General features: G+C 38.0%; 1 protein-coding gene across 1 annotated transcript; it reads left to right on the forward strand.

Annotated features, from left to right (window-relative positions):
- Window positions 1–202: 202 nt before the first annotated feature.
- KEA3 (K+ efflux antiporter 3) lies at window positions 203–16,313 on the forward strand. Its single transcript, XM_086647882.1, has 19 exons — window positions 203–489; window positions 1,799–2,185; window positions 3,355–3,456; window positions 3,952–4,032; window positions 4,297–4,398; window positions 5,766–5,843; window positions 11,718–11,786; window positions 11,886–11,936; window positions 12,192–12,305; window positions 12,399–12,500; window positions 12,573–12,707; window positions 13,564–13,745; window positions 13,853–13,988; window positions 14,234–14,302; window positions 14,391–14,492; window positions 14,872–15,033; window positions 15,189–15,278; window positions 15,377–15,538; window positions 15,909–16,313. The coding sequence occupies exons 1-19, from the start codon at window positions 454–456 to the stop codon at window positions 16,212–16,214; spliced, it is 2,466 nt and encodes an 821-aa protein (XP_086504008.1). The 5' UTR covers window positions 203–453; the 3' UTR covers window positions 16,215–16,313.
- Window positions 16,314–16,799: the final 486 nt, after the last annotated feature.

Genomic DNA, 16,799 nt, shown 5'->3' on the forward strand with positions numbered 1-16,799 from the left:
ACAAAAAAAAAAAAACATAACGTTAACGAGTAAATAGCTTTGTTTAATAAATTTTAAGAAAACAAAGAAAGGAAACGAAAATATGACGTCAGTATCTCCTCCCCACACGCCACAGCCGCATGAAAATTGCCAAGAACTTGTGGCCTCTTGTCTCCCTCCTTTTCTACCCATACAAATTGCCACAACAGAAATAAAATTCCCCAATCAAACACAATTAAAGTGGATAAAAGTCCTTCATTCTTTTTCTTTTGTTTTCTAGGGTTCTTCAGAGTTGAAGACCAAATGCTGTTGAGTTTTTCACCAGAAAATGAAATTTCTGATCTTTATAGATAGATACATCAACAATTCTGAAGTAGTTGTTTCTTCAAATTTCTTCAAGAGCTTTAGATTTGAATTACCAGTAGTAGTAGTAGTAGTTGTTGGAATTATCAGTCTGTTTAAGTTAACAACAGTATGGCTTCAGTGGCTTATGCCACCCAATACCTTGAGGTAATTTAATTAAACTCCTATTTTTAATTTAATGTCAGAGATTAGTTTGTAAACTATTCTATTGATTTCTTAATTGATGGATTTTTATTTATTTATTTAGATTAAATTTTGGGTTTTTCAAAGTTGTTCTTGGTTTTCATTTGTTGTTAGACTTGTGATATTGAACTTAAGGTTTAAAAGAGTAAAGCTCTACAAGCATAAGCTTTTAGGTAAGAAGTTTGATTATCTAATACGAAATACCAAAATCCATTAGAGTTGAACACAAGATATCCGAATGAAAATAAGGGGTGCAACACAACATAGACGAGCAATTGTTGGTATGCCACAAAATATCACTTCTTGTGGGGAGGGGTACGGCGAGAGAGTGTTGTGTTAGCCAGGTTTTGCTTTTAACACTTGAATTTTTTTTTTTTACTGTCATAGTAAATGTGAGTGTATCACATATGTGTGAGATATATGTAGCAACCAACAATAGGATCACATTCGTCTATAACGACTACAAAGTATAGAGCATTTATGCGTTAACAAGTGAAAGAATGCAAGTACGGGTAAACGAGCACACAGCCATACTCGTTATATTTTCTTGCCTTCGCCACATGTTTTCTTTACTTTTTGGATCAAGTGATCAATAGTTGTTACATTGTACATAAAAGACGTTAATTTGGACAGCTATTCCATGGTCCTAACATGACTGTGAGCAAGTTTGGAAGGATTCACATAATAATCTCACTATCGAATAGGAATATCCAGGTGACATGTATTCAGTTTCCAAGTAATCCGAGTGTTTGGTACTGAGTATCCAAGTATCTGAGTTACAGGTATGGATATTCAAGTATATGAGTATCCACCATTAGAAAAATAATAAAAAAGAATGCCGATGTTACACAGGTCATAACTATTTACTGTTTTCTTTTGGCAGAATATTGTTTTTGGTATATACTGAGACCTGAGTAATTTAATCTTAGAATAGTCGAAACTTAAGTAGAGTTTGTTGGTTCGTATGTAAATTCTGTATCTTCTGCGTAAATTTTAATCTCTCTAAGTAGTATCTATGTATGATTTTCATCTGTTCCACCTACAATTATTAGGTGGCATTTTTTTCTCCTTGTCTGAATCTGACTCGCCTGAATATGATTTGTCTGACTTAAATGGACTCAAAATCAGCCATTGAGATGAGCTAGACATCACAAGTCAGATAAAAACAATCACTACTTTAGTATCATTTGCAATTATCATGTAGTTGTCATTCTTGGCGGTACATTTATTACTTTATTCTAAAGAAGAGCATATTTATGATCTTAACTTGCAGGGACACACTACAATGCATCAAATTAGCTCGATAAAGACATGCCCGAAAGTTCATTCAAATTTGAGCAGGCATTCTATTTATGTTCATTCTTCGTTTAACCAGCAAATTGGCCGGTTACCAGACACCATAAACCATAGAAAAATCAATTGCTCTTTTATCTCAGGGAATAGATCTTGGGGTAGAGCTCTCTTAACTCCTGACGTCTTTGGCCAGAAATGTTCTTTTTACCACCGTAAACAGGTCCAGCAGCGAAGAGTCCGTGCATATGCCGAACTTGATGTCGCTGGTGCTGTTGATGTCATTAATGATTTAGGATTTGATACTTTGACGTTTTTGGGAGTGACCGTTTTGGTTGTCCCTGCATTCAGGATCATCAAAGCTAGCCCTGTAAGTCTTACTTATAACCCCACCTTCTCATATATATGTATATAATGAATCCTGCTGTTTGAATCTTATTTTCTTGTTATCAAATTACAAGCAATTTTTTACCTACGTAGTTGATATTCTGGATATATCGTCGAAATCTTATACGGTCGATTTGAAAAATATTATCTATAGTACTAATATATCTATATCTGCCTTTTATATTGATTATCTATTTTCTCATTGAATGAAAAATTGCTCTCGAGGTTTCTCAGGAGTCACAGTTAAGAGTTCTTTTTTCCTCCTCCAAACTCCTAGAAAAATCGTCATTGGACCTACAAAACCGAAGACACAAAATCCGAGTAGAATATCAGAGTTTACTTATATGTATTCATTATTCTACTATTGAAGGCTCATTTGACTATGTTGTGAATGAACTCATCTGAGCCCCTAACACCATATTTGGGCCATTTCTTCTATTGGAACATATGTTCACAACTTCACATGCATATCCTTGCACTTAAGCCTCTTTTTGTCTTTGATGGGCAATTAATACGCAGCTTAGAACTGTAGATTTGTAATAGTATTTTGCTGTAGAAGCCCTACCACCCACACCAACTTTCCATATTAAAATTACTATTGAGAGTTAGGATTTGCTAATATATCACAACCATCCCTTCTTCTAAATTTTGTGTGTCTCTGTCAATCCAATTCAACTTGACTAAGCTGTACTCGTTCAAGAAGCATGTCTTTTCATGGCCAACATTTTGCTCCACAACTCTATTTGATCTCTTGTCAAAATCTTCTTTCTTCAGTTGACTATATGTACAATCCATGATCCAATAGAGAGCATTTCAACTTGTCACTCCAAATTCATTCTGGATAATGTTTCCTTCCAATTCCCATGCTTTGCCAATAAGGGAACCTAGTCAGTATACAAAATATTGTCCCCTGCCGAACGTCTTGGCCCCTTGCCAAAATTGTAGATAATATGCCTGGATTTTGGCTGTCTTATTTGAAATCTTTTAGTATTTCAGGTAATTTTTGTTCATGTGCTAAGTTCTATTGTGGAGTACATTCTAGCATTGAGCAGTTTAATTTTATCAGATAACTTGTCCTGAAGTTAATTAGGCTTGATATCTTTACAATTTGTTTCATATTGTGCAATTATCATTAATATTGATTCATTGCAGATACTGGGGTTCTTTTTTGCTGGTGTTGTATTAAATCAGTTTGGTTTGATTAGAAACCTCACAGATGTTAAGGTTCTCTCTGAATGGGGGATTCTTTTCTTGGTGAGCTCATCCAACTTATTTTATGCTTTCAAATAAACTTCAGAGAATTTGATGCTTTATACGTCTTCATGGCCTACACAGGTCTTCCTTCAAGTTCCGACATGCGAATCTTGTTTCTGGCCCTGCACGGATTATTTCCAAAATAATATTCAGATAATTTAGAAAGTATATTACACCCTGATATAGAAAAAGGGTCCTAAGTCCCTCAAACATTTTTTATATTGGGGAAATGAGGATCATGGCTGTTGCATTTGTTGACCTTCCTGACTCTTGAATTAATATTTTGCGTAGTGTTAAGGAGCCTCAAAAGCTCCTGCAACTGTAAGAAAAGGTGTAATTGAAACTGTGGAGATGATAATTGGTCGTTTGTTTTTAAACTCGTTGTTCAGTGACTTTAGTCACATAATAAACATTGGAGATTGGATCTGTCTAATATACAGACTATATGAAGATTCTTATTCTGACTTATTGCCTGTTATGTTGTTATGTCTTCAGCTATTTGAGATGGGCTTAGAGCTGTCACTTGCGCGTTTAAAAGCACTTGCGAAGTTCGCGTTCGGCATGGGATTGTCTCAGGTTTTATAGTTTGGAAATTATGTTCTTGGAATTAATATAATATACGTATACACTTAAAGCACAAAAAGCTATACATATAAGCGGCTATGTATGTGCCATCTCATACAAAGCTACAATTCCTCATTCAAGTTGATGGTGAGCCGTGCAAAGCTAAACTCGAGCATGCTCTTGGGCGCACGAACCCAATAATTATTTATACATTTATGCTCATGCCAGTTTTTTAAATTAGTGCTGATTTAGTTTTAAATTTTTATCTCCATGAAGGTTGTGCTATCCACCCTTGCTTTTACAGCTTTTGAACTTCCGCCAAATGGGGCCATTGGAACAAGAATTTTGGAGTTCCTTTTCCATTCAAGGTCTGACCTGGTAAGGAATAGAACCTTACCTCTTAACAATCATATTTTCAAATTTTTGTTGGTTCTTTTTTTGATTTTCATAGAGATCTGAGGTCATTATTTATTTTCGTATTGTGAAGCAAACTTGAGTGTCACGGAGGTTTCTTTGTATTGGAGATTCAATTGCTTTGTTTTTCTTGGGATTTGAGGTCATTGCATATATTAAAGTCCGTCCTGGTTATAAATCCAGTAAAATGTGAACCAACTCTTCTAGGTCATTTTCGAAAATAACGTGCCACTTGTAAATCAAATTTCTCCACATTGTTCATTTGTTTGCCTGACAAAGTAATTCGGACGGGTTGACTCGGGTTGATTTTAGGTTTTTTTTTTTTGTCTAAGGTGCTGTTTTTTTGTTTTCAAATCTGAATCTGACATCCGAAATAAAGTGTGTAATTTACTTGTCAATTGTGAGTACTCACAAGTCACATATGTTCTCTGATGTCAAAATCGTTCGAATTACGATTCAGATTGTGCAATCTGAATCAAATCGTACATATTCGATTTAAATCGCCTAAAAGATTGTGTTTTACTCCGGATGGTAGGATTCATAAGCTTAATTGGATTGTGGATCAGACTGAATCTCACGATTCAAATAGTCTAACAATCTGTTTGTTTTAGCCTTTAGTCAGGGTTTTAAAGTTGTTCAAAAAGCGTAGTTGAAGGAAAAATGGATTAAAAACAAGAAAGAACGATCATTCAGATCACTATATCCGAGACTGATGGAATTGTAGTATTCTCTTTGTTCTATAATAAATTTAGACCTTAATAATAAGGGGTAATTTAGCGATACCCCCTCAACGCTTATGTCCAATTAGGGATGCCCCCTATTTTAATGTCTAATTAGGATGCCCTTTTTTGAACGTGTGTGAACCACACAGTCGAAAAAATTCATAAATGACCCTAGTCAAATAATTTATTCTTTCCCTGGCCCAATCGTTTCATCCTTGCCGGAATATTAACAGGGAGATTGACATAAAAAAACATTCGTGAGTTGCCTCTCTTGAAAGGAATCATTGTCCATGTCTGATTATTTAACAGATGGGTTGTAACAATGAGATTAACTAGTCAAGTTACCAATTAGTATTACATAGATGATTAGCCAATTCAAGCAAACCTGGATATGTTTTTCTTATTTCTTTTCTTTTACTTTCAGACACTAAGTATGTGAAAATTTGTATGACCTATATCAACTGAACTGCTATTTGTGTTCTTATTATCTTTTGGTTTATATTGACATTTAAGGTTTGGCCTTTAGACACATGCGAAAAGCAATGTGCTTTCTGGAATCCTGGCTTCATACAATTTTTTTTCCTTTTCATTTGGTGTACATGAATACAGGTTAACATCAGAACTATTGATGAAGCTATAGTGATTGGCGCTGCTCTATCATTGTCTTCGTCCGCTTTTGTTCTTCAGGTACACGAAGATTAACTTTATAGACCAGTTAAGTTTGAGATTGTTTTACTGCGCTATGATGTTTCTGAAATATGACCTTACACACGTTAGGCTTGGAAATCTTGAATGATAAGGTTCATACGAGTACCTTTTCTTCTGAGGGATACATATCTTTTCTTCACGTCCATTCTTGTTTAGTAGTCACTGTCAGAAGCAGTAGAATTAGAAGCAATTGCTTCTAAGCTCAACCAAACTGAGAAAAGCAGTAAAATTTCCTGGTTAATGGAGAGGAGGAGGATGGGATATAAAACTCCTGCGCATGAGTCTTTATTCATGAGGCCTCTCTCTCACTGTTGAATAACTCAGATTATAATAAGCTTTGTTATAACTAAAAGTCGCGGAAGCTATCGAACCTATCCTAGAAATTGATCCGATTATGAAGATTAATCGAAAAGCTAAGTCAAAATCTAAATATGCAAACAGAATTTACGAGGTTCGGCTTTAAAGCCTACGTCCTCGGGCGAACAAGAAATCTTTATTGAAGGATAGATGAAGACGACTAACACAACCCGCAAGTTCGTCCCAAGATGGTACCGTATAGATTTAACCTTCTATACTAAATCTTCGACGACCAAGAAATTTAACACCGCTCAAAAAACTATGAAAAATTTCTCTCACTCTTGCTCTCTCTCTAGCTCTCTAAAGAAGAGTTGTTCTTGCTTGTGTTGGTGTTGTTTTTGGTTGATATTGAGTTCCAATACTAAACCCCCTATATATAGCTTTTGTCCACCGACCATAATGGGGGGTTTCTAACTTTTTTAGAAACCAAAAAATTAAACCAATTAGAAACTCAAATTGAAACCAATCTAAACCGGCAATTGCCATAAACTGCCAATTGCATCTTTCTCAAACCGCCTATACCCTCTCACAATTCTCCACCTCGTACACAATTTGATATACTTCAAATTTTGGACGAACACCAAGATACTCCTTGTAAGATATATCTGCCTCTTGTAACTTCATCCGACTGCACCATATGACCATGGTTGCCTACGTACCCTTTTACAGGATCAAGCCTACCGTAGTTCTACCAACCCTTCAGATAAAGATTACCTTGTCGCCATTACGCCCTTTTGGGCAACTTAACACGAGCCGATTTGCAGCAATTCCAGACAATGCTGAAACTTGCTACACGTCACCACTTTAGTCAACATGTCCGCGGGATTCTCATCTGTGTGTACCTTCATGAGAGAAACATCACCTTCCTCTATGACATCTCGTACAAAGTGATACCTGACATCGATATGCTTAGTGCGAGCATGATGAACCTGATTCTTCGCCAAGTGGATTGCACTTTGACTATCACACCATACATCCACGCACTCCTGCTTAATCCCTAGATCATCCAGAAGACCCCACAACCACAATGCTTCCTTCACACCCTCGGCCATAGCCATATACTCGGCCTCCGTAGTAGATAACGCAACTGTAGATTGTAACATCGATCGCCAACTAACTGGAGCACCATGTACCTTAAATACATAACCAGTAGTAGATCGTCTTCATTCTAGATCGCCAGCATAATCTGAGTCAACATAACCGCTTACCTGACATGTGTCTCCACCAAAGCACAAACCCGTATCAACAGTACCCTTCAAGTACCTCAAGACCCACTTCACAGCTTCCCAATGTGTCTTCCCCGGGTTTGCCATAAACCTACTAACCACACTGACCGCCTGTGAAATATCTGGACGAGTGCACACCATAGCGTACATCAAACTGCCAACTGCACTAGCATACGGTACACGATCCATATGATCCTTCTCCACCGTAGTAGTGGGAGATTGTCTTCCCGAGAGCCTGAAGTGTGGTGCCAAAGGTGTTGACACCGCCTTCGCATCCTGCATCCCGAACCAAGAAACTACTCGTTCGATGTAACCTTTCTGATTCAAGTACAATTTCTTACTTGACCGCTCTCTCTTAATCTCCATTCCCAGTATCTTCTTTGCAGCGCCCATGTCTTTCATCTCAAACTCTTGACTGAGTTGAGATTTCAACTTATCTATCTCCACCATGCTTCGAGAAGCAATAAGCATGTCATCCACATACAAAAGGAGATAAATAAAGTCACCTTCGCGAAGCTTCTTTATGTATACACAACAATCATAGTCACTTCTGCGAAAACCATGCTTTAGCATGAAAAAATCAAATCGTTTGTACCATTGGCGAGGGGATTGTTTCAATCCGTAAAGAGATTTCCTCAAACGACATACTTGATTTTCTTTACCCTCAACCTTGTATCCCTCAGGTTGAGCCATATAAATTTCTTCTTCCAAATCCCCGTGCATGAAGGCGGTTTTAACATCGAGTTGTTCCAGCTCAAGATCACTGTGAGCAACAATACTCAATAACACCCGAATAGAAGTATGTTTCATGACCGGTGAGAAAATCTCATTGTAGTCGACCCCTTCTTTCTGTGCATAACCCTTGGCCACTAGTCTTGCCTTATACCTTGTACCCTTGATCTGGGAAGAATCCTCTTTCTTCTTGTACACCCATTTACAACCAATAACAGACTTACCTTCGGGCAATGGGACAACCTCCCATGTCTGGTTCTTGTGAAGAGACTCCATCTCTTCTTGCATAGCAACCAACCAACTCTCTCTTTCCTCCGCGGTAATAGCTTGTTTGAAGGTGACCGGCTCGTCGTCTTCCACCGAGAGTGCATATTCAACCACATTTGCCTGCCCGTAATGCCTAAGAGGTTTGTCTGACCCTAACCTCTGTACCGGCTTATATAACCGTTTCGGCCTAGTGTGTACCGAAACATCCTGCTGTTGTTGTTGTAAAACTTGTGTACCTTCCCCTTGAACCTCCTCATGATCGGGTTCATCAATTTCCTCATCCTGAGTTTTATCCTGATGCTCCACCTGATCATGATTCCTAGAAACCCGTTGGTCTTCGGCTTCTACTTCCACTACTTGAGCTTTAGTAGACCCAACATCACCACAACTAGGCACCGTAGCTTTCGCCATAGCTACAATAGATGACTCAGCAAACACCACATCTCTGCTGATTACAAACTTCTTGTCTTCCGTACACCATAACCGATAACCCTTGACTCCTGTAGCATATCCTAAGAAAATTGCCTTCTTTGCTCTATTGTCAAGTTTGTTACCTTTAACATGGTAATAGGCCGTACAACCGAAAACCTTAAGTCTCCCGTAATCTGCATGTTCACCTGACCACACCTCGTAAGGTATGCCGCCATCTAAAGAAGAATGTGGAGACCTGTTCACAATATAACAAGCTGTAGCAACAGATTCTGCCCACCATTCTACGCCTAATCCCGAATTGGAGCGCATACATCTAGCCTTCTCAAGTAGTGTACGGTTCAATCTCTCTGCGACTCCATTCTGCTGAGGTGTGTTTACTACTGTCCAGTGCCTCACAATGCCTTCCTGATTACAAAACTCCTTGAATGCCCCATCCGTGTACTCGGTCCCATTATCCGATCTTAACGTCTTCAGCTTTCGACCAGTTTTGTTCTCAACCATTGCTTTCCACACCAGGAATGTGTTGAATACCTCATTCTTATGCTTCAGGAAATAAAGCCAGACAAATCTCGAATGATCATCAACGAATGTAACAAAATACCTGGAACCACCCTTGGAAGGTAACTTTGCCGGTCCCCAGACATCGGTATGTACGTAGTCTAATACCTCTTTGCTCCTGTGCTTGCTTGTAGAGAACGTCACCCTGTGTGCCTTCCCGAACACACAATGCTCACAAAACTCCATGCAAGGCTTCTTCATGTCCTTCAACAAGCCTTTCCCGCACATCAAAGATAGACCCTTTTCTGACATATGCCCAAGGCGCATATGCCAAAACCTCGTACTAGCCGTTGGATCCCTTCCACTGATTCCTACTGCTACATCTCCCGTAATTGTTGTCCCCAAAAGTTTGTATAAATTACCGTAACGAGTACCTCTCATTACCACCAAAGAACCCTTAATGACTTTTATGGAGCCATTCTCTATAATTATCTTACAGCCGTTCCGCTCCAACACACCAACGGAAATTAGATTTTTCCGCAAATCGGGTATGTGTCTTACGTCCGTCAATGTTCTCACTACTCCATCGTGCATCTTGATCCGTATTGTTCCGAGTCCCACAGTTTTACATATACTATCATCACCCAGTATAACTGTACCACCATCTATACTCCTATAGGTAGTAAACAACTCCCTATTTGGACACATATGGTGTGACGCCCCTGAATCAAGCATCCACTTATCGAAGATCTTCTCAGACACCTCTGTCACCGAGAAACATTCGTCCGCCTCTTCTGACACATATCCCGCCTCTTGCATCTCTTGTTTCTCCTTGTAGCCTTCGTTCTTTTGCTTCAACTTTCTCTTTGGACAAGCCGCTTTAAAGTGGCCAAGCTCACCACAACTAAAGCACGTTTTCTTGAAAGAGCCTCTAGATTTGGATCTAGATTTCCCGCCCTTTCCCTTTCCCCTTTCATTACTCCTCCCCCTCGTTACAAACAACCCTTGTGCTTGATCCTTGTCTACTCCACCCGACGCCATACTGCTAGTAGCAACCTTACGAAGGTCATCCGCTAATAGCGAATTTCTCGTCTCTTCCATGGTTAGACTATCACCAACAAGCATCAAAGTTTGAACAAGGTTCTCATAGGATTTAGGTAATGAAAGTAACAATATGAGGGCTTGGTCCTCATCCTCAACCTTAACATCAATATCCTTCAAATCTGAGATAATCCTGTCAAACCTATTCACATATTCCTGAATAGAAGAACCCTCTTCCATTCTACATGTGAATAATTTGGATTTTAAGTAGACCCGATTCGTTAAAGTTTTCGTCATGAATTTGCTTTCTAGCTTTAACCACACACCCGCCGCCGTTGTTTCTTCGTCTACTAGGAACGCCACGTCCCTCTCAAGACACAACATAATGGTAGCCCGTGCTTCGAGATCTAACTCTTCCCAATCCTCATCTGACATATCTCCTGGTTTTTTTCCCGTCAACGTCTTGTGTAATTTCTGCGAGATTAACAGATTCTTCATCTGCATCCGCCAATAAGAAAAATCGTTTTTCCCATTGAACTTCTCTATCTCATATTTCCCTGCTTTGACCGTACCACTTCTCGATCCCATCTTCTCTTCGTTCAATCTCAACAAGGCTCTGGTACCAATTGTTAGGACTAAAAATCGCGGAAGCTATCGAACCTATCCTAGAAATTGATCCGATTATGAAGATTAATCGAAAAGCTAAGTCAAAATCTAAATATGCAAACAGAATTTACGAGGTTCGGCTTTAAAGCCTACGTCCTCGGGCGAACAAGAAATCTTTATTGAAGGATAGATGAAGACGACTAACACAACCCGCAAGTTCGTCCCAAGATGGTACCGTATAGATTTAACCTTCTATACTAAATCTTCGACGACCAAGAAATTTAACACCGCTCAAAAAACTATGAAAAATTTCTCTCACTCTTGCTCTCTCTCTAGCTCTCTAAAGAAGAGTTGTTCTTGCTTGTGTTGGTGTTGTTTTTGGTTGATATTGAGTTCCAATACTAAACCCCCTATATATAGCTTTTGTCCACCGACCATAATGGGGGGTTTCTAACTTTTTTAGAAACCAAAAAAATTAAACCAATTAGAAACTCAAATTGAAACCAATCTAAACCGGCAATTGCCATAAACTGCCAATTGCATCTTTCTCAAACCGCCTATACCCTCTCACAAGCTTAATAATGTTGTTTGATCCTGATTGTTCTTTACACATACTAGTATAGTAAACAATTACATATTGCTACTTAGATTGTGTCTTATATCTGGTACAGAGCTTATAATATTTACTCTATAGCTTCTTGCAGAGAAGGGTGAGCTCCCAACAAGATTAGGCTCGGCAACTTTAGGAATACTTCTGCTACAGGTTTTGCAAAGAAATACATCTTATTTTCTTTTTCAGATTTAAACCCAGATACGTATCGAGTCAATAATTTGTTAGAACTCCACTGGTTGATATTTGCAGGATATTGCTGTGGTTCCTCTCTTGGTCATCCTCCCAGTGCTAGAAAGCCAGGTATGCAACAAGCGCCTTACTGTTAATTTCAACCAAAACTAGATTCTTTCTACTTACTTTATCATTGCTGTATGCATTTTATTTTTATATACATGATTAAACAACTATTTCCATAATTTAATGCTACTAAAGTTATCATACTCCTAACTGAATGTTTTGCTTTAGCAGATTGAATAACGGAAGAAAATTATGGTTTCTAATGATAATAGTAAGTAACCCATTTTGTCGTCTGACCTTGAGTTTTGATTTGTGTAGAATCTTGTAGAGGAAAGCATTTTGCCAATGCTCGCTATAGAAAGTCTGAAAGCCTTAGGTGGACTTGGTCTGCTTTCTCTTGGAGGGAAGTTCCTTCTCAGGCGCATTTTCGAAGTTAGTATTAGGCCTTCATTTAATTGTGCAAGGTTGTGATTCTTTCTTGATATATTGTTTCGACAAGAAATTGAGTTCAAAGTTAAATTACAGGTTATTGCCGAAACAAGAAGTTCAGAAGCTTTTGTTGCTCTTTGTCTGCTTACAGTTTCTGGGACTTCACTTCTTACCCAGAAGTTGGGTTTCAGTGACACGGTGAGATATATTAACAAAATCGTGATGTAATGAAGTTTGAACTTTTCTCATGAAGTTATTACCACTCTACAGCTTGGAGCATTTCTAGCTGGGGCAATTCTGGCAGAAACAAATTTCAGAACACAAATAGAAGCTGATATAAGGCCTTTTAGAGGCTTACTTCTTGGGTTGTTTTTTGTGGCGACAGGGACGTCCATTGACATGCAGGTATTTGACAATCTTCTACACATGTAACTGTGTATAGCAAATGGATATTATCATCCATTTGAAAAAAATGGAAATTATCATCATTTTTTTTTTCCATAACTATAAACGTCCTCAATGTGCTCTCTGAACAAGCATATTTATTTTTACATATTATATGTTGCGGTTTAATAACTGATTTGCTGCATCTTTATAAATATTCCTTTCATTTTTGGTGTATTACTAATAGGGTGCCATCAAAAGCGCCAAGTCGAAAGGCTATTAGCTCCCTCTCCTCTGAACCAGTGCGCCCTATTTAACCTTGATGCTATTAGGGCCCTCTGTTCTGAACCAGCTCCCTTTGACTGAACGGCACCATTAGACATCTGTTAAGTTACTCTCTATTGAAAAAAAGGCGCCTTACTCTGTTCTTTCTTCTCCTGCGCCCTATCTTCTTCCTCCATTTTCACATGTTTTTTTCTTTTAAAAATCTTTAGCAAAACCCTTAGGTTTCTTTGTTTTTAGTGAGGTTAATCATCATGATCCTGATCTTTGAAGAAAGAGACTATAGAATGGCTTTAAAACAAACTCCATTTGGTATTAAAAGGCTGGTTAAGAAAGCCCTTATTTTTAGGATGATTTATTCATTAGATCCAACTCATCTTGCCTCAGCTCATGATACACATTTATGAGTTTCATTTGTACCTATCATCTACATGGATTTAAGAATGTGTCATCCATATCCACCCTTTTTTGGATTTAAACTTTATTTATTAGAAAAAAGAAAAATGGCCCGGGCGTCTTCTTGTATAAATGACATTTTCTCTAATAATCTGCTAAATGCATCTTCTTTGTATGGTTCTTTTCTTTTGTTGTTCAGGTACTTATCCGAGAGTGGCCAAATGTACTTGCTCTATTGGGAGGCCTAATTGCTATTAAGACCTTGATAATAACAGCAATTGGGCCCCGATTCGGACTCAGTTGGCAAGAAAGCATCCGAGTAGGATTGCTTCTATCTCAGGGAGGCGAGTTTGGATTTGTGGTGTTTTCTCTTGCTAATAGGTTAGTCGCAAATTCTGTGATTTCCACTATCATTCATCAAGTCTCTCCTTAATTGATTAACTCCAAGATCTGCCTTTACATGTCCTCACAATCGTTCTTCTAATCAGGCTTGGAGTGCTACCACTTGAGCTGAACAAACTGCTTATAATTGTTGTCGTGTTGTCAATGGCATTAACACCTTTTCTTAATGAACTTGGAAGGAAGGCTGCCATTATCATTGATGAGAAGCTTCAAGGAAATGATGTAAGTACCAAAATTAAATCTTTCTACATATAGAGGTTTATAAGTACAGTGTGAATCTTGTAGGAGTCGAACCTCTCTTCGATAATTCTAATCTTGACTTGATCAAATAATTATCCTTAAACACTCGATCTTTCTCATTCTCTCGATTATCTAGTAGAAAATATCAAATTTGTTCTCATTTATAAGTTATTCTTCAGTGTTTATCTTTCACAATTCTAATTCCGATGCATTGTTTTGTGAACTAGAAAGTTGCTGAGATGGAATTCAATGCCACTGACCCGGTCGTAATTCTTGGATTTGGACAAATGGGCCAGGTACGAAAACTATCATGTATTATGTGGGCTATGAAGTGGAAACCATACTGTATTTTCTGTGATAAATGTTGTTAATTTCCTTATATAGGTCCTGGCCAACTTATTATCAACTCCATTGGCGTCTGAGCTTGATGGGGACCTTGTGGGATGGCCTTATGTAGCTTTTGATCTTGATCCTGCCGTAGTTAAGGTCAGTGAGAAAGTGCTCTAATTATGAAGTTTCTTTATAAGTAAAAGTAAGCAGACTTCGATTCTTTTAAGGTTATGGAAACATTTTATTATGGAAAAAGATCACAAATTATGAAGCTCAAATACAAGAAAAGAGTAAGTATTATGAAGAATCCAAGGGGGGTGTTATTTTGTAACAAAAATCACAAATTATGAAGCTCAAATACAACAAAAGATTAAGTATTATGAAGAATCCAAGTTGTCCCCCTGTTGACCAACTTGAAAGTTTGGCCCCCATATTTGTTCAACATTCGCCTTCAAGACCTTATTTTTGTTAGTCAAATTTAACAGTTAATATGTTTGTGGCAAAAGGTGATCCTCTTTCTCGTTGTTATATGCAGTCCTCGCGTAAATTGGGCTTTCCAATCCTATATGGTGATGGGTCACGGCCCGCAGTTCTGCAAGCTGCTGGCATTTCAACTCCAAAAGCCGTGATGGTCATGTACGCAGGAAAAGAACGGATACTTGAAGCTGTTGAAAGAATTAGGCTCGCCTTCCCTTCGGTATTGTTGCGACTTCCCTACTAAATCATTCTTTGGGTTCTGTATCATTACTAATTCAAACTTTATTCTCTTCTGTCACTGTCCCTTTTCTCGAGTTTTGGTTTCGCACCAAACCTCTTCTCTTCTGTATATTACTAATTCAAACTATTGAACAGATACCTATATATGCCAGAGCTCAAGATCCCGTGCATCTCTTAGATTTGAAAAAAGCAGGTGCAACAGATGCAATTCTTGAAAATGCAGAGGTACGAAAGGAATTGAAGTCGCCTTTGTATTTCTAGTTCTTAATGGGATATATATTACTTTATATATATTTACATAATTCCAAATGTTAATTTTGCAGACTAGTTTACAACTGGGTTCTAAACTTTTGAAAGGGCTCGGGATCATGTCAGATGATGTTACCTTCTTGAGTCAACTTGTTCGAGACTCGATAGAGCTCCAAGCTAAAGATGCTTTAACCAAAACCGAGAACCAAGATTATAGTGTTATGAAACCAATGCAGGTACTTAAATGATAAGTCCGACATATTCGTCATGTCTAAGTAGTTGGTTTGTCAACTGGGTCTGATTCGGCTTCGGCCGAGCCTGACCTATATAAGAATCTCTTAGGAAAGAACTCAACCATCATGTTTCAATTTTATATATATTTGTACATGGAAGCTTTTTCACCATTTCTTTCTCCAAACCCCTAAAGCAAGGAGGAAGATGAATGAGCTTGTGCCGAGTTCACCGAACTCGATATGAACTTGGGCTACCGCCGAGGTAGAGTAAGTTGAAACGTGAACGGAGTGAAACTTTCTTTTCTTTTTATCCTAAAGCTAACAAGTCTAGTCTGAATTGTATTTGAATAAAGCAATTTTTTTCATGAATCAGGTACGAGTTGCAGATCTGATTCCAACTCGATCAACTAAATCCCCTACATTGAAGAGCCAAACGAACAACAAAGACCAGCAACAAGAGAAAGCCTACATTTTGAAGGATGAGAATAGCCAGTCACCCACAATTCAGGTTGACGCAGATATTCCCCAATCTGAACCTTCAACTGAAGAAAACGATGCTGAAGACGGGAAAGGTGTCATATACTGTGTTTTGGAAGCAGATGATGCTGGTTTGATTGGCGAAGAAAAAGGTGGAATAGATCAAACAGTACCTTTCATAAATACAGTCGAAAAATCTTAATATGTTAATAAGTTTTTTATGTTTCTCATTGAAATTCTTTCACTGTCCATAGATGATATTATAGTTTACTGATTTTCTAAAGGAATTATCAGAAACAAATTATTGTCCTAACGATTACAGAGCGGCGGCACATTAAGATCATGTTTGGAGGGCAGAAATGACTTTCCAAACTGGAGTTTAGTGATGGAAGCATAAGGAATCTCATCGAGTCATCGTATCCCTAAATATTTAAATAAAGGGGCATTTTTGACACATTAGAGGACATCTGCAAGGAGACCGTTTTTGTTAACAAATCATCTACAAGAGAACATTGTATTTCGAGGTTGTTATTGTAGGAGACATTTAAAATGACACTTAATTAAGAGCATCACCTTGAGAGTCTGTAAATGTCTAAATTTGAAATCTAAACCAATCGGAAACCTTATTTTATAACTATTTTTCCTATTAAATATAGGATCTACCCGTGTATCAAATGGAGGTATTCTAGAGATCTCCCTTTTTTTTTTTTTTTTGATGAACACAACCTTGCATTAACTAAACCAAAGAGTATACAAAACACAAAACAAAGCTACTTTAAAGCAGAAA

The sequence above is a fragment of the Eschscholzia californica genome, unplaced genomic scaffold (assembly GCF_041429995.1).
Source record: "Eschscholzia californica isolate CP2 unplaced genomic scaffold, dmEscCali1.0.p SCAF_6, whole genome shotgun sequence".
Lineage (NCBI taxonomy): Eukaryota > Viridiplantae > Streptophyta > Magnoliopsida > Ranunculales > Papaveraceae > Eschscholzia > Eschscholzia californica.